The sequence below is a fragment of the Podarcis tiliguerta genome (genome assembly GCF_965153285.1).
Source record: "Podarcis tiliguerta genome assembly, chromosome: 4".
Classification (NCBI taxonomy): domain Eukaryota; kingdom Metazoa; phylum Chordata; class Lepidosauria; order Squamata; family Lacertidae; genus Podarcis; species Podarcis tiliguerta.
The window spans coordinates 20692177-20710125 of NC_139537.1; the positions used below are offsets into that span (position 1 = coordinate 20692177).

General features: G+C 44.8%; 2 protein-coding genes across 2 annotated transcripts in view; one reads left to right on the forward strand and one right to left on the reverse strand.

Annotated features, from left to right (window-relative positions):
• Nucleotides 1-17949, forward strand: part of AASDHPPT (aminoadipate-semialdehyde dehydrogenase-phosphopantetheinyl transferase) — a 536215-nt gene that overhangs the window by 242640 nt on the left and 275626 nt on the right. The window lies entirely within an intron of this gene.
• The window catches only part of GUCY1A2 (guanylate cyclase 1 soluble subunit alpha 2), a 150435-nt gene that overhangs the window by 113056 nt on the left and 19430 nt on the right, over nucleotides 1-17949 (reverse strand). The window contains exons 3-4 of the mRNA XM_083436409.1: nucleotides 14455-14576; nucleotides 7944-8662 (exon numbers count right to left, since the gene is read on the reverse strand). Of these exons, the coding sequence (XP_083292535.1) occupies nucleotides 7944-8662; nucleotides 14455-14576 (841 nt within the window). The remainder of the gene's footprint in view (nucleotides 1-7943; nucleotides 8663-14454; nucleotides 14577-17949) is intronic.

Genomic DNA, 17949 nt, shown 5'->3' on the forward strand with positions numbered 1-17949 from the left:
TGCTCTCCCGGTTGTTAAGCTACATACCGTATTACTTACAGAATGTTTAATGGGAAACAGTAAGTTGGAGTCACTGCTTACACTTAATTAGATGGCAATTTTTTGGGTATTTCCCTAGCGCTACATTGACTACAGGAAAGAAGCTTAAAAATTATACACACAGGAGAAAGATAAAGCTTATAGGATTTTCCAGGTCATGGCTTCAGCTGAATGGCAAATGAATGCACAAGTAAAGCAACTCCACAGAAGCTAAAGACTTCAGGTGTAGCACTATTTTATTAAGCTCCAGTATAAACCAGAAAAGGAAACAAAAGCAATTCTTCCAGGGTTTAATCAACCTTGCTTAGTCAAACTCAGTCTGTGTACACACCATACGTTTAACGCAGAAGATTTTCTCCAAGAGAAGCATGGGAACTGTAGTTTAGCCTTCAAAGAGCTACAATTCCAAGCACCCTTAACAGACCTCAGCCTCAGACTTCAAGGATATGTATTGCTCAAGGCACTGTGAGATCAATCAAAGTTAAGTTCCTATGCTGACAGTGTAGATGAGGTTTTATTTATCTATATATAGAAAGATGAAAAATATTTACACTATAGAATGGGATATGACCTATCACATTTGCAATAAAAAACTTTTAAAACAATCATGCTTCTTCAGAGAGGCAGAGAAAAATAAAAGAAATAAGAAAAAACAGAGGGTTGAAAGGGGACAAAAGGAGCAGGAATTTCAATTATCTGTGAATATAACTCTGCATCTTAATTGAGGATTGATTGATTAAGGATGCTAATTTATATCCATGAGAAAAGTATAATGGCAATGTATAGATAATCATAGGAACAAAAAAGACTGATCAGTGGCCAACTTCTCCCGCAACTTGTTGGGTTATTTGAAAGTAAGCACCATTGACATCAATAGGAGAAGATGTAAGATTAGATAGATACTTATTCCAGCTCTACATTCAAGCTTAGCTCTAGTGTGGGCATCCAGATCCATTTTTAGAAACTCGCAGTGCAGAGAAAATAAAGGCAGAAAGAGAGCAAAGCGTGTTCTCCCTAACAGAGAGCACGTTGTTGCGGTTGGGGAAAACAAGCCACCCTGTTTTTTGCTGGGCAGATTTTGGATAAACCCAAGCCATTAAGTGGTTAATGGTGTTGCTGGGGATTTTTGGTTGTTGCCATTTTGAAGGAGGAGCCAGAGTTTTTAAATACAGGTCGCCCAACACTGGGCTTCCTCTTGGCTGTTTTTGCACCGGATCACCCGCCCACCCTCCCTTTAATAGGGGGGGGGTTTGTTTGCTTGACCTTGCTATTGCCTGTCATGGGGTCGTCTGCCTTGGAGCAGGGGCTCGGTAGGAATTTTGCCATCTGGCTGATTGGCTGGTGCCATTTGGTTTTCGCCTACCGCGTAGCAAATCGTTACAACTTGTAAGGTTGGCAGTTAGGCATTGGTTAAATTGGTTGGTGGAGGGGTAAGTGCCTACCCCTCCAATGGTGGTGCGGAAAGGGAATTCCGTTAAAGGAATCCAGGGGCTTGCCATTCTTTTCGTCCTGTCCCTGGCAGCGGATGTTGGGCCGTGCAAGCCCCACAGGAACATGAGGGTGAGGAGTGTGGGACTGTTGCCCAGCTTCATTTCCTCACCCAATACTTGTTTCCCACGCTGGCTTCCGCTGGAATCCGGAAGTCAGTTCTGTCCCTGGGCAAGGACAGATAGTCATAACCAATGCCTAAGCAACCACTCACATTTTTTGTATTTTCAATAAAGTTGTGGCCAAAATCATGCCAAAAACCTAAACAAAAATTGACGTGCGATGTGTGAATTTTTGGTGGGTGGCTTTGGGACTCAACACGCAACAGAGTCAGCAATGGAAAAGGAGGTGAGTAGTCTCCACATTTCTGCATAATCTTGGTAGGATTGGGGTCTGCAGCATAAGATCAGCTTTGCGAAAGGCTGGCTATGCTTCAAATGAATTGCAGTCCAGAACTTACAAGCAAGGCAAGTCTGAAAGCTCAGTGTTTTGTGAATTCTAATCTTCAGACTTTAGTTAGTTGTTGTTGTTTTACTTCTGAGTAAACATGCACAAAACAGAGTTGCAAAATCTGGAATAATTTGAGTGGCTGCCATAGTCCTATCCAGACTTATTTAAGTGTATGTTCACTGCTTTTGAGCGACTGTGTTTCGGAGAGCAGCTTAGGCCCACTACCCACCTTCACTGCTTTCGAAAATAATTAAGTAGACGCTGCAAGCTCTGTTCTACAAAAGAGCAGTTGCTATAATTCGTAGTGCCCTGATCTTTGTTGCCATTCTCATAAATGAATGCTTTAGATGCTCAACAATTATTTGACCAATTTCAAATCTCTCCCGTTTCTGTCCCTGGTGGAGAAGTACACGCAACGGAGCATTTTGTTTAATTATTTATTTTAATGGTCTGCTTTAGCCAAAAATATGAAACCCTCAAAGCCTGCCAAGCCTTTCTCATTAGTAACAGCCTGGGCTGGACAGCGTGACATTTCTCCCACCCCCTACCATCACTGGACACATCACACTTAATTATCCATAAATGAACATTTGACACAGTGGGGAGAACTGGGCTCTGAGCGAAGGCAATGCTTATTTTTGAGAGACTGTTTACGGGTCTGAAAGTGTTCTATTCCCAACATACCCAAGGGCCTCTGTAATTTCAACCCATTTCCCAAATGGCCCACAAAGCACAGAGCAGGGGCCTTTCTAAACTGCCACCGTCGGATCAAAGCAGAAAGATCTCAGATCTTAAGAGCGCTAGTTGGATGGCTAAAGCATCATGTGCCATTTCGTCCCCCATATTCCCAGAGCTCAGTGCCAGAGACTCTGTGTTCAAGTGAGAGAACAGAATGATGGCCCAAAACTGGAGAACTGAATTCTTCATGGTTCACAAACAGAGACTACAAGGATGAAAGACCTGTCGGGTGAGGGAAATCTGAGGCTCTTTTTAATGTTCAGCATTCCAGCTAAGAGACAAGGACACACATTTGAGCAAACGTTAAATGAAATTGTGAGTCTGCTCAACGTCAGTTTTGATGGCGGCGCTTCCACCCTCAGCCCTCCGGCAGCGTAATATTTCTCCCCATCATGATTGTACAACCTTCTACGAATTTTCATGAAGCTTCTCCTGGAAACACTAAACAGTAGAACAAGCTCTTTCCTTTTGGCATTTTTAAAATGAGTAGCAAGGTGTAAAAGCTCTCTCGAATCCCCTTTATGGGCCTCTAATATAATATGTAAGATTATCGCTCCAATGCAACAGTTATTTAAACTCAAGATTCTGCTACTAGGTATGTCAGTGTGCTGTACCAATTGTTTTTATTCATGTATTGCATTAATCTCCCACTGCTCTTCCAAGAGATCAAGGCACTGCATATAGCTCGCTTTCCCCAAGTTTAACTCCCAACAAGATAAATCAGGCAGAGAGACAGAGACAGAGAGAAAAGGGCCCTCAAGGGTTTTCATGCCTGAGTAGGGATTTGGAAAAGAAAAAAGCCTCAAAATAAAATGTGAGGGGGGGGTGTGGGTGTGTGCGCGCGCATATGTGGAACTTAAATAAAATCCAGAAATGCCCAGCAATTCTAAGAAGCCACAACAACAACAACAACAACAACAAAGCAGCGAAGTTTGAAATCATTGGTTAAAATCAGTGCCATTCTTAAAAGATTCAATCTGCCATCTTGATTCAAAATGGAGTCAAATCATACCCAGACACAGACAAAACCTAATTCTTCATTATACACCTTTAGGCGCCAGGCAAAAACGTTCCTTTTTAACCAAGCCTTTGTTTGATTTTATTGACACCCTATGCCCTTTTAAAATGTGGTGGGGTTTTATTTGGGGGGGAGGGGTGTTATTGGGTTGTTGCTTTTATTTTGATTATGTATTTTGTGGTTTTATATTTTGATTTTATTCTGTGAACCGCCCTGACACCTCCGGTATATAATATAAATTCAACAAATAATAAGAGTATCAACAATTCTGGTTGCAATATTGTAAGAGAACAGAAAGACAAACAACTTTCCAAAACATATAGCAGATTTCTAGTGAGGAAATACCTTTCGGCTTGTATTTCATCCAAACTGTCTACTCTGAGGGCAGGTTATTTCGGCTGTATCATGACGTTGGCACGATCCAATTATGCCCTCATGAAGTATATGCCATTCGGAGTATACTGCATCTCCCTGAGAATCCACAGGCCTGTCACCTTCCAGTCGGGAAGCTGAGCCTGAGCAGAAACCCACACAGCCCAAGGCACGTAACATAAGGAGGTGGCAGAGTCCCTGAACAAACTATCAGAGATGCTCATGCCAGGAGCCGGAAGAATCATCCTCCCTCAGAGGAGGCCTCTGTGCCTGAGTCTGCAGCACAAGTGCTTCTGAATAAAGTGAAGGAATAGCAGACTGGATTGGACTGGCGGCCCCAGGGGTATTGTTAAGGAATAACCTACAGGGCCCTGCTTCTTCTCCCCAGGCCCTAAGCTCTGCGGGCAACAAAGTGGGTGGCGTTAGGGATGTGTTTCTCTTCTTTTCCTTCTACTTAAATAAAAGCAAGTTGGCAGCTAAGCTGCATTGCCATTGCTACTAGAGACGGACAAATCAGTCCATTTCAATTTCTCTGTGTGTCATTTCCCCCCAATTTTAAATTCAATTTTCCACACTTCTGTAGCTTTTTGCCATTCTTCTTCTTTTTACAAATGCTCATGAAAACTCACCAACATTTTACTTGCGTGTTTCTCCTAACAAACACATTTTTATATGTAGTTTCAACCAATACACATATTGTTACTGTTATGCACTGAAGTTCTCACCCTGGGCCAGCAAGGGGATACTGTAGATAGTTATGCAAATAAGGGATCGAAAGTGATGTTCAGTGATTGGATAGTTTTAGAAAATTGTTACAGTTACATTGTACTGGAGCTCTATATAAGCAGGCTGGCTGAACCCTTCAGTTCAGTTCTGTTCTGGCCTGTGAATAAACAAGAGCTAAACAGTTACAAGCCGATTCCCTAATACGGTCCTTTTTTGTATGTAATGTTCACTAAATATATGCATTTTTTAATGTACACTTTCCCCCAATACAATGCAATATTTGCACACCGGTAGTTGTTGTCATTAATAGTCATAATAATATTTACCCACCCTTCATCCTCACGTCCCAGGGCATGTTACATTTGTTTGGAGACTTGCATTGCACAATTCAGAGACGCTTGAATTCTTCAAAGGATAATTGTGTTTCTGTGTGCATGTTGCTTCGGGAAGTGTGAATTAGGTAGCTTCTCATTGAAATGCAAACAAAATCTAATTTCTCCCACATCCCTAACTGCAAGTTTAGGTTCACTGCTGCTGTGCACAATGGCGGACTTTGGGCTCTCAAATTTCAGTGACAACCTGTGTGACGCTAAAATTGGGCACCTCCTGCCTCTCAATGCTACCTCTACAGCTTTGTTTTGGTGCCCCCTGCAACCACAGTGGTTGCACCACCCTAAAATTGTCTCTGCTGCAGCCAACTGAAACCTCAACTGTTCCTGGGAAGGAAAGCAATGTAATTTCAGTTTCCTTTTGAATATACAACATCCCAGAAAAAGAAAAGGAAATGACATCATATCCCTCCCCAGAAGCCCTAACGGGCCAGTAGTTAATAGGAGGAAATATGGCAATAAGTTTCTTCCTCTCCAGCCTTTGCACCTTATTTCTTAGCTTCAGATGGCAAAAGAAAAGAAAAGAAAAGCCAAACAAAATAGAAATATATACATACAAAAATATAGAAATATATACATACAAAATAGAAATATATACATACAAAATAGAAATATATACAAACGAAGGTCTTGGTTTTTTGCTACTTCAGATTTTCGAACCAGGCCATGAGTGAATATATAACTTTTATCAATTCTAAACCCAGGAAGGTAAAGGCATGATTTGCTCCAAATATACTTCTTTCTGCATTTCACTTCATTTTTGGGTGCTCGGGTCCTAAGTTGATCAACAAAGAACAGATCAATCTCGTCGATCTGAGGTTGTTGTTATGCACTATTTAATCACAAAAGTCTGCAAATAACAATAATGTTTTTATTGATATACCTCAAAAAAAAAAACTAATGAAAACAGGAATGGATTATTATTTTTTTGCAATCTCTGTATTCAGAAGCTGTAACTGCATCTTTGCAGAAAAGTACTGCAGATAAAGAGGGACGCGGGTGGTGCTGTGGGTTAAAGCCTCAGTGCCTAGGGCTTGCCGATTGAAAAGTCGGCGGTTCGAATCCCCACGGCGGGGTGCGCTCCCGCTGTTCGGTCCCAGCGCCTGCCAACCTAGCAGTTCAAAAGCACCCCTGGGTGCAAGTAGATAAATAGGGACCGCTTACTAGCGGGAAGGTAAACGGTGTTTCCGTGTGCGGCTCTGGCTCGCCAGAGCAGTGATGTGACGCTGGCCACGTGACCCGGAAGTGTCTTCGGACAGCGCTGGCCCTTGGCCTCTTGAGTGAGATGGGCGCACAACCCTAGAGTCTGTCAAGACTGGCCCGTACGGGCAGGGGTACCTTTACCTTTACCTTACTGCAGATAAAGAGTTTCTGAACTCTTATTTGTAGATCCTTTAAATAGTAATTGTAGATCCTTTTAATAGTAATTATAAAGTTGCAAAGAAATATTAACTTTCCACTGGATATTTCACAACAGCTTCCAATTACAGGCAACAGAGAAGGGTGTGCAATAGGCATGTCTTTTGTGAAGCAGCAAGACATGCAAGACATCAATAGGGAATGACAATAAGCAAAGAAATCAGTTGACATTACACCAGAACATAAGTGAAAGCAAGTCAGTTCTTACTTTGAATGGGGAAACTTTTAATTGCATTATTCTCCCACCTTTTTCCTCCAATGGGCACTCATGCTAGGATGCAAAGTAACATGCAAACTAATGATTAAAAAAACTTGTTCCCTTGTGAAAAACATATACCTGCTTTCCCAAGTAAATCCAAACAACAGGCAACGTTCAGCATCATTGGAATTAATAGGGAAAGCTTTGCATATCCCTAATTAAAAATGCTAAGTGGCTATCCAAGATGCTATTAAAGTTCAATGAAGCACAACCATTAGTGTGTTGGGTGATTTTTTTTATTTTAAAAAACCACGTTGCCATCTATTCTTTCACTTTTCTCATTTACAGCCACTGACAGCTGTCAAATTAGCCAACGTAATTCATTTTGGAAACCATCAGAGTCTAAACAAGTTTTGACAACTAAGCGTGAGGAATATTGGGGGGGAGTAGGAAGGGACAAAACATCCAGAATTTGAATCTGGGATTTTTATACAAAGGCTGCAGACAACAGCCAAGTGTCAAGTTTGTTGTTGTTGTCGTCGTTGTTCAGTGATTATGAATGAAGGAAGAATTAGAGCCCCGAAATTATACCTGGCAGATGTCCCTCATGGTCCAATAACCTTCAGGCCATTCCATTTGAATTTTAAATGGGACAAAACAAAACAACAAACAAACAACCAACAATTCAGGGCTATGAGTTATGATATTAAATGACTTGGCTAGCATCAAACCTGTTGATTTCATAAGGTGAAAAAATACATATGGATTTTAAAAGATCTCCTGAGTGAAGCAATTTATTAAAAGCCTTTCATCAGTGAAAATTAATTTGTTCGTATTTAAACTATTTAGGTGAGGGAAAGTACCAGAAGGAGGAGACGGGAGGAGAAGTAATACTCCGTAAAACGACTCCAGCAGTGTAAAGCAGAGAACAGTGCCTATCACCCCAGGGGATCATTATGAGATCCACAGATCGCCCAATGTTTTGTCTAATTTGGCCCTTACGAAATGATGTTTCCCCCTCAGTTTTACGGATCGTGCTTGCTAGAAGACTCCTTGATCTGCCAACAAACCTTTTTTTTAAGCAGGCTAAATGTAACGTTATTACCTTGTCTTTATTTTCAGAGCCAGACGCTTCAAGTTTGGTTCGGATCACGAAGGGTGTCGACAGCCTCAGGAGGACTCGCTCAAACGTGGCGCCGATCTTTGGGGAAACGATCTCGAAACAGTCTTGGAACCTCAGCGTCTTGTGAGCATCGCATCGGAGCTGCTTGCGAAGCCCTTCCCCTAGCTGCAGCACTAGCATGCTGGGATCAAACATCAGGTGGAAGGGGAAAGCGCGGCAGAAGTTGCTGATGCTTATCCTCAGGTCCGAGGGGGACTGGGAAGTGCCTAGAGGAAGTGCTTTTGTGATGTTTGCATTTTCGCGCTCTTTGATGACGAAAGTGAGGCAGCTGCAGTTGCCCGGGTTCGAGTCCTCGGGGCACAACTTGTCGTTTGCAATCGGCTCCACTTCGACTTCCAGTTGGTAGATTTTCCTGGCCGCCGCCTTGACCATACCCACCATGGCGAAACCAACAATCTGATGAGGGTGGAAGTAGTGGAGCATCAGGTTGCCTTCAGGGAGCTCTTTGCATAGGAAAGAAGGGGATTCCGAAGCGGCCTGCCTTCCAAACGAAGTCCTGATGTGCTCCAGCAAAGCGTCAAAGCCATTGAAGAAATCTTGCAAGGTGCCACCCACGGCTCGGAGGACCCGCTCGTTCTCGTCAAAGCAGATGTTGAAGAATTCGGCCCCAAATTTCTCCTGCAGTTCTTCAAACTTCAAGCCTGCACAGCAACGGATAGCACATATCAGCAAGGGACCACTGTTGCACAGCAGTGGCATTGGGGGACGGGAAGTGGGCCAATTCAGGAGGCTACTAAGTCAAGTTTGGCAGGAGTGATGAGACCTATGGCCACTTATTGAAGAATGTGGTTTTAATGGTTGGTTGGAGACTATGCTCTTTTTAGGTTCTGCAAATGGAAAGGGCCAGAGGACCAAGGCCTGAATTCCTTATCCCTCCAACTGGGCCAGGCCCAGTACATTTTGCTGCCTGAGGTGAAGGACAAGATGCCCACATTCCATGTACAGAAGCTGACTGGACTGGCATTTGAATATGACTTCAATGCACCAGAGAGCAAGAGGCTAGTTTAAGAGATGTATGGCAGGCCTGTGGCACAGACAGCTAGAGATTTGTGGCACACAGAAACCTAGGAGGGCTACCACTGGTGCCCTCTAATTCCTGTCACACAAGGCGACTGACTCACCCTGCTATTGGTAGGGCTGGACCTGACCAGAAAGTAAACTGATTGCACATTTTGTTATCACAGACACAACGCCCTTCACATATCTCTCTCTCTTTACCAGAGCCACAATCCTAAACCCACTTAACCTGGGAATATGCCCCACTGAATTCAATAGGACTGAGTAGACATGGTTAGGATTGCACTGTAAGTTAGCAATTTGGGAAGTCAGGCAGTACTCCATAGGAGGCCAGACTTGATGAGCTGACCTCCAGTCTATTGTCTTTGTCTGTGAGGTGGACCTCAGACTGAGCTATGGTTACATACCAATTGCTAGAGGACCAATGAAGGAGATGAAATCTCCTACCCACCACCCTTCTCCTCCTGTAATGCTCAGAGAACTGAGAACACTGTCCTCAAGCACTACCCACCTGAAAGACACGCCAGGAAGATAGTGATTAGATAGACGACAGTACCAGCAAGCTATAATTTAAAACAAAAATGTATGCAACCTTTTCAAGCTCTTGTCACAGAAGCTCATGCTTATGATTAAGAAAAGGTTTGGAATAGCAAGAGCTGACACTGTCAAATAAGAGACCACTGAATGACAACGTGCACCAAATGTTGTCTGGCTTGGGTAGGCTATTACCTTAAAAGGTGACTGCTAAAGGACAACCTGCTTTAAGATGACTGCTTTGTCATTTGCAGTCTGAGGAGTGGCTCTGTTGAGCATTTGACCCTCCGGTCGCTGTTATCTCTTAGGCTGAACAGCGTCTTCTGTGCTCAGAAGCGGCAAGAAGGGGAAAAGTAATATGGGAAACTGAAGTTTCCTAGGAACCACCAAATATCTTTCTAGCAATGGCTTTGACATTTGCAAGTATTCTGCAGGCAGCTTCTTGCCTAACAGGGCAAGGAATGTTGAGAAGGGTTTCCAAAGGTCCAGTCTCCATGGAGACCGTCCCTCCCACTCTCTGCTAATGCCAGCCTTCCTTTCACTTAGCAAGGATATCCAGGTTCAGGAAAAAAATAAAACTACCTGCCAAACAGCACCGGCCCTCAGTGGCCTTGAGGAAGGAGCATAGGCTCAGAGATAAAGCCATTCCTTTGCATGCAGAAGGGTTCAATCCCTGGCAGCTCCAGGTAGGCCTTAGAAATACTCAATGTCTGAAACCCTGGAGAGCTGTTGCCAATCAGTGTAGACAGTACTAAGCTCAATGGACTAGCATTTTGGAGGAAAACGTGGGGGGGGGGCATTTACATTAACCAAGTCTTACGTTTCCAAGCACAATTCAAAGTGTTGGTGCTGACCTTTAAAGCCCTAAACAGCCTCAGCCCAGTATATCTGAAGGAGCATCTCCACCCCCATCGTTCTACTCGGACACTGAGGTCCAGCGCCGAGGGCCTTCTGGCGGGTCCCTCACTGCGAGAAGCCAAGATGCAGGGGACCAGGCAGAGGACCTTCTTGGTAGTGGCAACCCGCCCTGTGGAACGCCCTCCCATCAGATGTCAAAGAGAACAACAACTACCAGACTTTTAGAAGACATCTGAAGGCAGCCCTGTTTAGGAAAGCTTTTAATGTTTGATGTACTACGGTATTTTAATATTTTGTTGGAAGCCGCCCAGAGTGGCTGGGGAAGCCCAGCCAGATGGGCGGGGTATAAATAATAAATTGTTGTTGTTGTTGTTATTCATAGCCACACAATTATGCAGCCATGCATTCAAAGGTGACTAGCACAGGTCTTTCATTGGTAGACTTATTTGCGTAAGTTAGGAACATCCGCCAATCTGCTAAGAATGTCTCTCTCTCTTTCTTGTCTTCTGGCAATCAGGAGGCATTGTCCTTGCAAGTGCAAATTCCCACAGCTTACACCTGGGGCCTTCTGCATGCAAGACGGATGATCTACCACTGAGCTATGGCCCGTAAGATGATGGGGAAAACACCTAAGTTAGTTGGCTCTGCCTATCATTGGCTCTGGTCCCATCTGCTGCTGATCTCCCAGACTTCCACACAGTACCTGAGAGCATCACTCATCACCAGGCATAACTCTGCCCTGACTTCATGATGTGGACGGGACTTGAGAGGGGTAGCAGGCAGAACTATGTCTGGCAATGCATTGGCTCTGATTTAAGAATCCCCTGTGCTACATGTTTACGTAACAGGTTGCAGTTTTCATATGCAACCTGCTGGTATTCTCTCCACGCTGAGAGAACACCATGCAGAAAGCTTGCAGAACCAACCACAACTTCTCCACACACACACACACCCCTCCAGAATCTCCCTAAATAAAACGTTAACAAATAATTATCCAAGAATGAAAACAACAGCAAAAGACCACGTCATCCGTTTATACCAGAATATTTATTTCCTAAGGGCATGAATTAGCTACTTGGTATAAATATTCAGCAGCCCCAATGATATCAATGGAATCCCAATGGAGAAGTAAGAAATGTTGCACAATCTGGATGGCGCATTGTCTTCTGAACTTGGGAGAGGAGTGCGATTAAAAAGTTTCATGCCCGCAGGCAAGAAACAATAGGGTAGGGTTGATGTGGGAGGGTGGGAATTATTTATCCATATCCGCAGGGAGAAAAAGATTATAATCTCAATGCAGACCCCAAATGAAGCTCAACACTTACAGCGTTAATGGCTTCATAAGGCCTTGCAGCAAAGCTATCCCCCAGTCGTTAAAAAGTGCACTGCCTTCTCCTCTACCAGGGTTTCCCAAACTTGGGTCTCTAGCTGTTTTTGGACTACAACTCCCATCATCCCTAGGTAGCAGGAACAGTGGTCAGGGATGATGGGAACGGTAGTCCAAAAACAGCTGGAGACCCAAGTTTGGGAAACCCTGCCCTATACAAACCAGCCCGTCGAGTAAGGTATATATATAATGGGAAGGCCAAAGTGGTCCCCCCTCCAGATGTTGCTGGACTACAACCTCCATCATCTGTGACAATTGGCCATGCTGATGGGATAGGGCTGATGGGAGTTGGAGTCCAATGTTAACTGGAGGCTATTACTTCCATAGGCCCTTCTATGATTACTGGGTGACTTTTCTGTGGTGGTCTATGAGTTATAGAACTCCCTCCCCCCACAGGCTCCTAAAAACGTCCTTTTTTATCTTTAGATGTCAGGTTAACTCTACCCTATTGACTAGAACTTTTCATAATAATAAATCAACCTGCTTTTAGCTGCTTTCAAGGAAGCATCTTGCTGGTTTTGGTTTTTAAGGTTGCTTTGCTTTAATCTGTTGTTGTGGGTATTTTTAATTACGTTTTCATGCTGTTAAGCCTTCAGAGACCATAACGGTGGAAATTATGGGATATAAATTTCTTAAATAGATTTTAAAACACATGGAAGAATCAAGGTGTCCAAGCCTGACCACCCCCACTTCAAACATAGCACAAAGAAAGTGAAACCATGCTTAACATTGGGAAGGGAAAGGGTAGCAGCATGCTTTCACAAAGCTGGTTCCTGATTTAACAAAACACCAGTTTGCAGGAAGTCAAAAGTACGTCTCCCCTGGACCAGGAATGCCTGTTACTGCAATTATATCTCAGCCTGCAACCTGTACTGGAATTGTTTTTAGAAGTTCTATTGTTTTCTCGTTCATGCGCTGCTGCCCTAGGGTACTTTTGGAGGAAGTGCAGGAAATGTATTTAATAAACAAATATTTTTTTTTGTAATCTAACATAGTAGTTTAATATCCCCGTAGTCAAATATTTCTATCTCATCCCTGCCCATGTTTCCTAATCCAGAACTTGTGCATGGGATTGACTCCAGCTGCAAGCTATGGAGAAAGAGATCCATACATGTGGAAATGTTGCTGGAGACTTTCCCCCACACCTGTTCCTTTACATAAGATTTTTTTTTTCCAATAAATCTCATGACTCAGCCCAGTTAATCTTTTCCAGCGAGCTGCCACAGTGACAACACCCTATGGGCAGGATTGGAAAACATGGGCTGTGAAATAGAACAGGCCAGCTCCTAAGGCACAAACACATGATAGAAATCTTCAAGGGTCTTTGCAAGACACAACTTGGGGTGGGGAGCTATCTGGTGGTTAACTTCGCACCCTTAAAAATGCACATGCAAGAGGCAGAGATATTAGCAAAGAGTGAGAATTTCCTTGCACAGCTTTCAACACACTATAATATTAAAGTGTGAGAATCGCAAAACACAATTGCAGAGGGGGTGGGGAGAGATGTTTTAGCTGCTTGCAAATTCCTGGAAAGGCACTAAATGAGAAACCTGCCAGGAATTTCTCTCTCAGAAGAGTAGGGGTGAGGAACCTGTGGCCCTCTAGAGGTCGTTGTGGCATCTAGAGAGCAGAGACTCTGCAGTTTGGGAGAAGAAAAGTATAGGCACTGGAGAGGGCAATAAAAGAGGAAGGAAAAGGGCCAAGAGACACCCAGGTGAAGAAGGAGCCACACTCAAAGTGAAGCGCAAAAATAGGGTGCCTGGAAGGCAAAAGCAGGAAGGCCTGCTTACAGAACTAGAGAGGGGAACACTTGAAAAGGCCTCTAATCATGCAGAATGGAAGACAGACAACAAGGACCGACAGAGCACAGTTAGGATGGAGTGGGAGTGAGCTTTCCACCACCCACAGTAGCAAAATCCCATAGCTTCTAACTATGAACATTTCATCAAGGAGAAGCAAAATTCTTCCAGCCCTAGAATATTTAGAGCACATGTATAAGAATCTGAAGGAGCTTTTTGAGATAAGCTCACCTATTATCTGACCCACAACTTATTGACAATGAGCAACACCATTTAAAAGCAGTAGATAGCATCCAAGAAACTAAATAATCTATCCAAGGCTTTGCCGCTTGTCAGCAGGAAAAAAGAGTGGGCAGCTATGCCCTGATCCAGCAATGCAATATAGAGCCCCAAAGCATAAGCTGAGGCTGTTGCATTCTCTGCAAAGCCATGGCATGTACACCATGTACAAAGTGGGGAATGCTCAGATAGCATCCTTTACCAATCAAGAGCTCTTACTCCAATGGGGGGTGTCTATATGCATCAGGACCCAGTAGATATTTGGACATCAGGCTTGGGATTTTATTAGTGGGGTCAAATATGTTGGTATACTTTGAAATGTGGGGAGATGACAACTGAGGAGGGCAGCTGCTTTTCTGCCCCAATTCCGAGAGGAATCTAGCTAACAGTTGGGAACATAATGTTGACTATAAGGCAATGATTATAGCTGCATGGAAGCAACCTCGGCATTACCAAGCTGAACTCTGAAGAATGGGCCTCCATGGACGGGAAAGCTCAGAAAACAAGAAGGGAAACTCTGAAAAACGTCTTCTGCTAATGACACAAATGTACACGGTACCGAGTATATTTGCTGTACACTGGAGGATTCCTGAGACATCTTCAGTTTCGTCGTTGCCAGGGCGGTCTGCATAGGAGCACCGGTTGGAGAGATTGTGGAAGTTCTTTTCAGCATCCCTGTAACTAGAAAGAAACACAAAACTGGTGAATGAAAACAAAACAAAAGTAAACTAGGCGTCTAGAATGACTGAACACACAGAAGGACAAGCCTTCTCAGGAAGAATCAGCATGGCTTCTTCAAAGGTTAAGTTCTGCCACGTCCACATTTTGAGTTATTAAAGCATGCCAGATGCGAGTAACCCAGGAACTTTGGACTTCCAAAACATCCCTCCACAAAGGCTATGTGTAAACTTAGCAGTCAAGGGATAAGAGGAAATGTGCTTTCATTGACTGGCAACTGGCTAAAGGACTGGGAACAGAAAGCAGCAATAAATGATTAGTTAGAGCCGCTGCCCAAGGACTGGGCACTGGGGCTATATAAATCTCATAAGTGACTAGCAGGACCTGCAACATAATGTTGTAGTGCATCCAGTCGTCTAAGAGGACTCCAAACAACCTGGAACAGTAATCTCGGAGTGCTGTTCAGACCTTTTGGAGGAGTTTGAGGAGGAGGGAGGGTAAAAGGACCACTCCCCATGACCTCCCCTTGCTAGGTAATACAGCACTAGGAGGCTTCCAGCTCCAAACATGAGCCCTATGTAGTGGGGACGATTGGGGGAGACATGCAATTCTGGAGAGTGGGGAAAATGTGTTTTCACGCCCCTCTTCTTGAAACATAACTGTGGAATGAGTGTGTATGAGGGAGCTTCTTAAAGCTCACGGCACACATCCTCCCCCAACCTTAGTCTCCCACTTTTTAGGCTTCTCCCCCTCCTGCTCTTAACCGTAAATTTAATCAATAAGACTCCCACAATTTACCTGACCTGGTTTCTTTAGACCTTTTTATTCTCTTCCTCCCTCCCTCCCTCCCTCCCTCCCTCCCTCCCTCCCACCAAATGCTCAATCGCTACCAGCATTCTGTAAGCAAAAGGTTCATGACAGACAGTTTCAGGGGTTTTCAGAAAAGCATATACAGCATCTTTTAATTTACAAGCTTACAGAATTTTGCATAGCTATCGAACCTTCATTTTGAATGGCCCTGTTCTGCTCCAAATTTGACACCCCCCCCCCCGAACCCACTATTAGATTGAATCACCTACAGGCAGAAGCAAGCAAGTGAGATGGTCAAGCTTGTGGGGGAGAAACATACTAAATGGTTCAGGAAGGGGAGAGAAAAAGGGGTGGAGTTCTGCAGGCAGCACAGACACACACACACTCCCTGTCTCAAGCCTTGAGTCTTAGGAATACAAGCTTTAATGGAAGAGCAGCTCTTTTGCCAGAAGTTTTCCACTCCCTTTCTCCCACATCTGTTCTATATTCTGCATCAAGCTATGAGTAAGGATACACAGGCGACTCCCCAAGCAATAGCTCTCTCTCTCTCTCCCTCCCACTCTACCCCAAGGGGTTCTCCAGATGCGCCAGCCTTATTAACACCAAGGACAGCGCTGCAGCTCAGCTTGACAAAAGAGGCTATGCGATGCACAAGGGCGACTCCCTAAAGCCTAGAGAGTTTCAGAAACCTGGGATGAATTTTTTTGCACCTGATCCGACTTGTATAGCATGCCAAAGCTGCCAGGGCACCCGGGTAATTACATAAGAGCCCACGGCAGCAGTTGGCATTTGCCCCTTGTTACTGCTGCTTAACCCATCTTGGCAGAGGCTTCATCCAAACTATATAGGAAAGGTACAGTGGCCAATATAAACAAGGCGTAGGCAGTTACTCAGGGTAAATCTCTGGACCATATATAATCTGATGCTGCTACTTGGGTCCATTTTTAAACTGGGGGTGGGGCAGGCGGCAGAGTACTGTTTCTATATATTGGTGCAAATGATCAGCTTTTATGGGCTTGCCAGTCTTATTGTAAAGGCAGTCAAGCCTGAATAGCTCAGTTGGTTAGAGAATGGTGCTGATAATGCCAAGGTTGCAGGTTCGACCCCTGCATGGGACAGCTGCATATTCCTGCATTGCAGGGGGTTGGACTAGATGACCCTCAGGGTCCCTTCCAACTCTACAATTCTATGATTCTAAGGCGATATACGCTCAGCAATTGCTCTAGCATCCCATGGATTTGGTACAATTGCATCAACAATGTGTACTTCAGGCCCCTGGAAATAACATTCAGCTCAGAGGGCCAGACAATGAAGGCGGGTGTCGTCCTCTGATCTGACTAGCGGCACTTGAAGTTTTCCAGGCGCCACACAATATTCATGCTCCTCATTCGTGAGGAGTCACTCCTTCTGGAACTCCGCATCTAATGGCATGGGGCAGTTGCCTTCGCTGTGCTTCTTTGACGCTGGCTGAAAACTTTCCTATTTCAACAAGCGTATCCAGACACATGGGGCCGGTAGCCAACAAAACAGATCCACTAGCAAAAGAATTTCCATTTGCGCAACAGAACTTCCCCTCTCTCTTCTCTCCGTGTGCCCCCACACTCTCCCCAGATCTGCTCTGTGTAAGAACAACGGCCCCTCTAAGTCCAGCATCCTGTTCTTCCAGTGGCCAACCAGATCTATGAGAAGCCTGGAAGAAAGGACATGAGGGAAACAGCATTCTTCCTACTGGACTAGACGGACCCAGCTCCTGATGACTCCAGGGGCAGGGGCAATGCAAAAGGCACTGTGGAGCAGGGCTGGGCGATATCTGGTTTTCAACATTGCCCTATACCAAATCACCAGCTAAACATCGCAATATATCAATATACCACAATGTCTGAAATAAAGATGGAGCTATGTAAAGGCATTGGCTGGCTTCGCGGGTTTCCCCCGCATCGTGATTTTTGCCAGTGCCTGCTCTTGCGATTCGCTGCCCCCCTTGCATAAGCCAGGGGAGAGCTGATCTGACAGAGTTAAGAGGGGCTGTAGGAATCGAGAGAGAGAAATTTGGGCTTCACGGTTTTCCCCACGTTGTGATTTCTGCATAGCACATATCATCATATATTGCCAGGTCAAAAATTATGAAACTGGTATCCAGTGGCGGAGAGCAGGCCCCTGCCCTGGGGGTGTGGCATGTGTACTGGGGGCATGGCACTCCGCCTGAGGGGGCATGGTGCCCAGCACGGGCAGGGGGCAGCCATGTTGGCACCCCACCGTGATCGCGCTGCCGGGGGCGGTGCGTTCCCCCTGCACTCCTCTTCCTCCACCACTGCCGGTATCATGATGTAAACTTCAAGCTGGTTTTGGACATATATCGATATACCACGCAGCTGTACTGTGGTGCAAGTCTGAAGAGGAAGGAGGGGCTTGTGGCTCTCACCATAGACAAGGGTGAGGTGGGAAAGCAGGCTGAGGGCCCCCACCCCACTCCCCAGGAGCCTCATTATCAGGCACCCCCAAGTCTGGCAAAGACCTCCCCATCTCACTAGAGACCTTTCCCCAGTTCCCCGGCAAATCATCCATC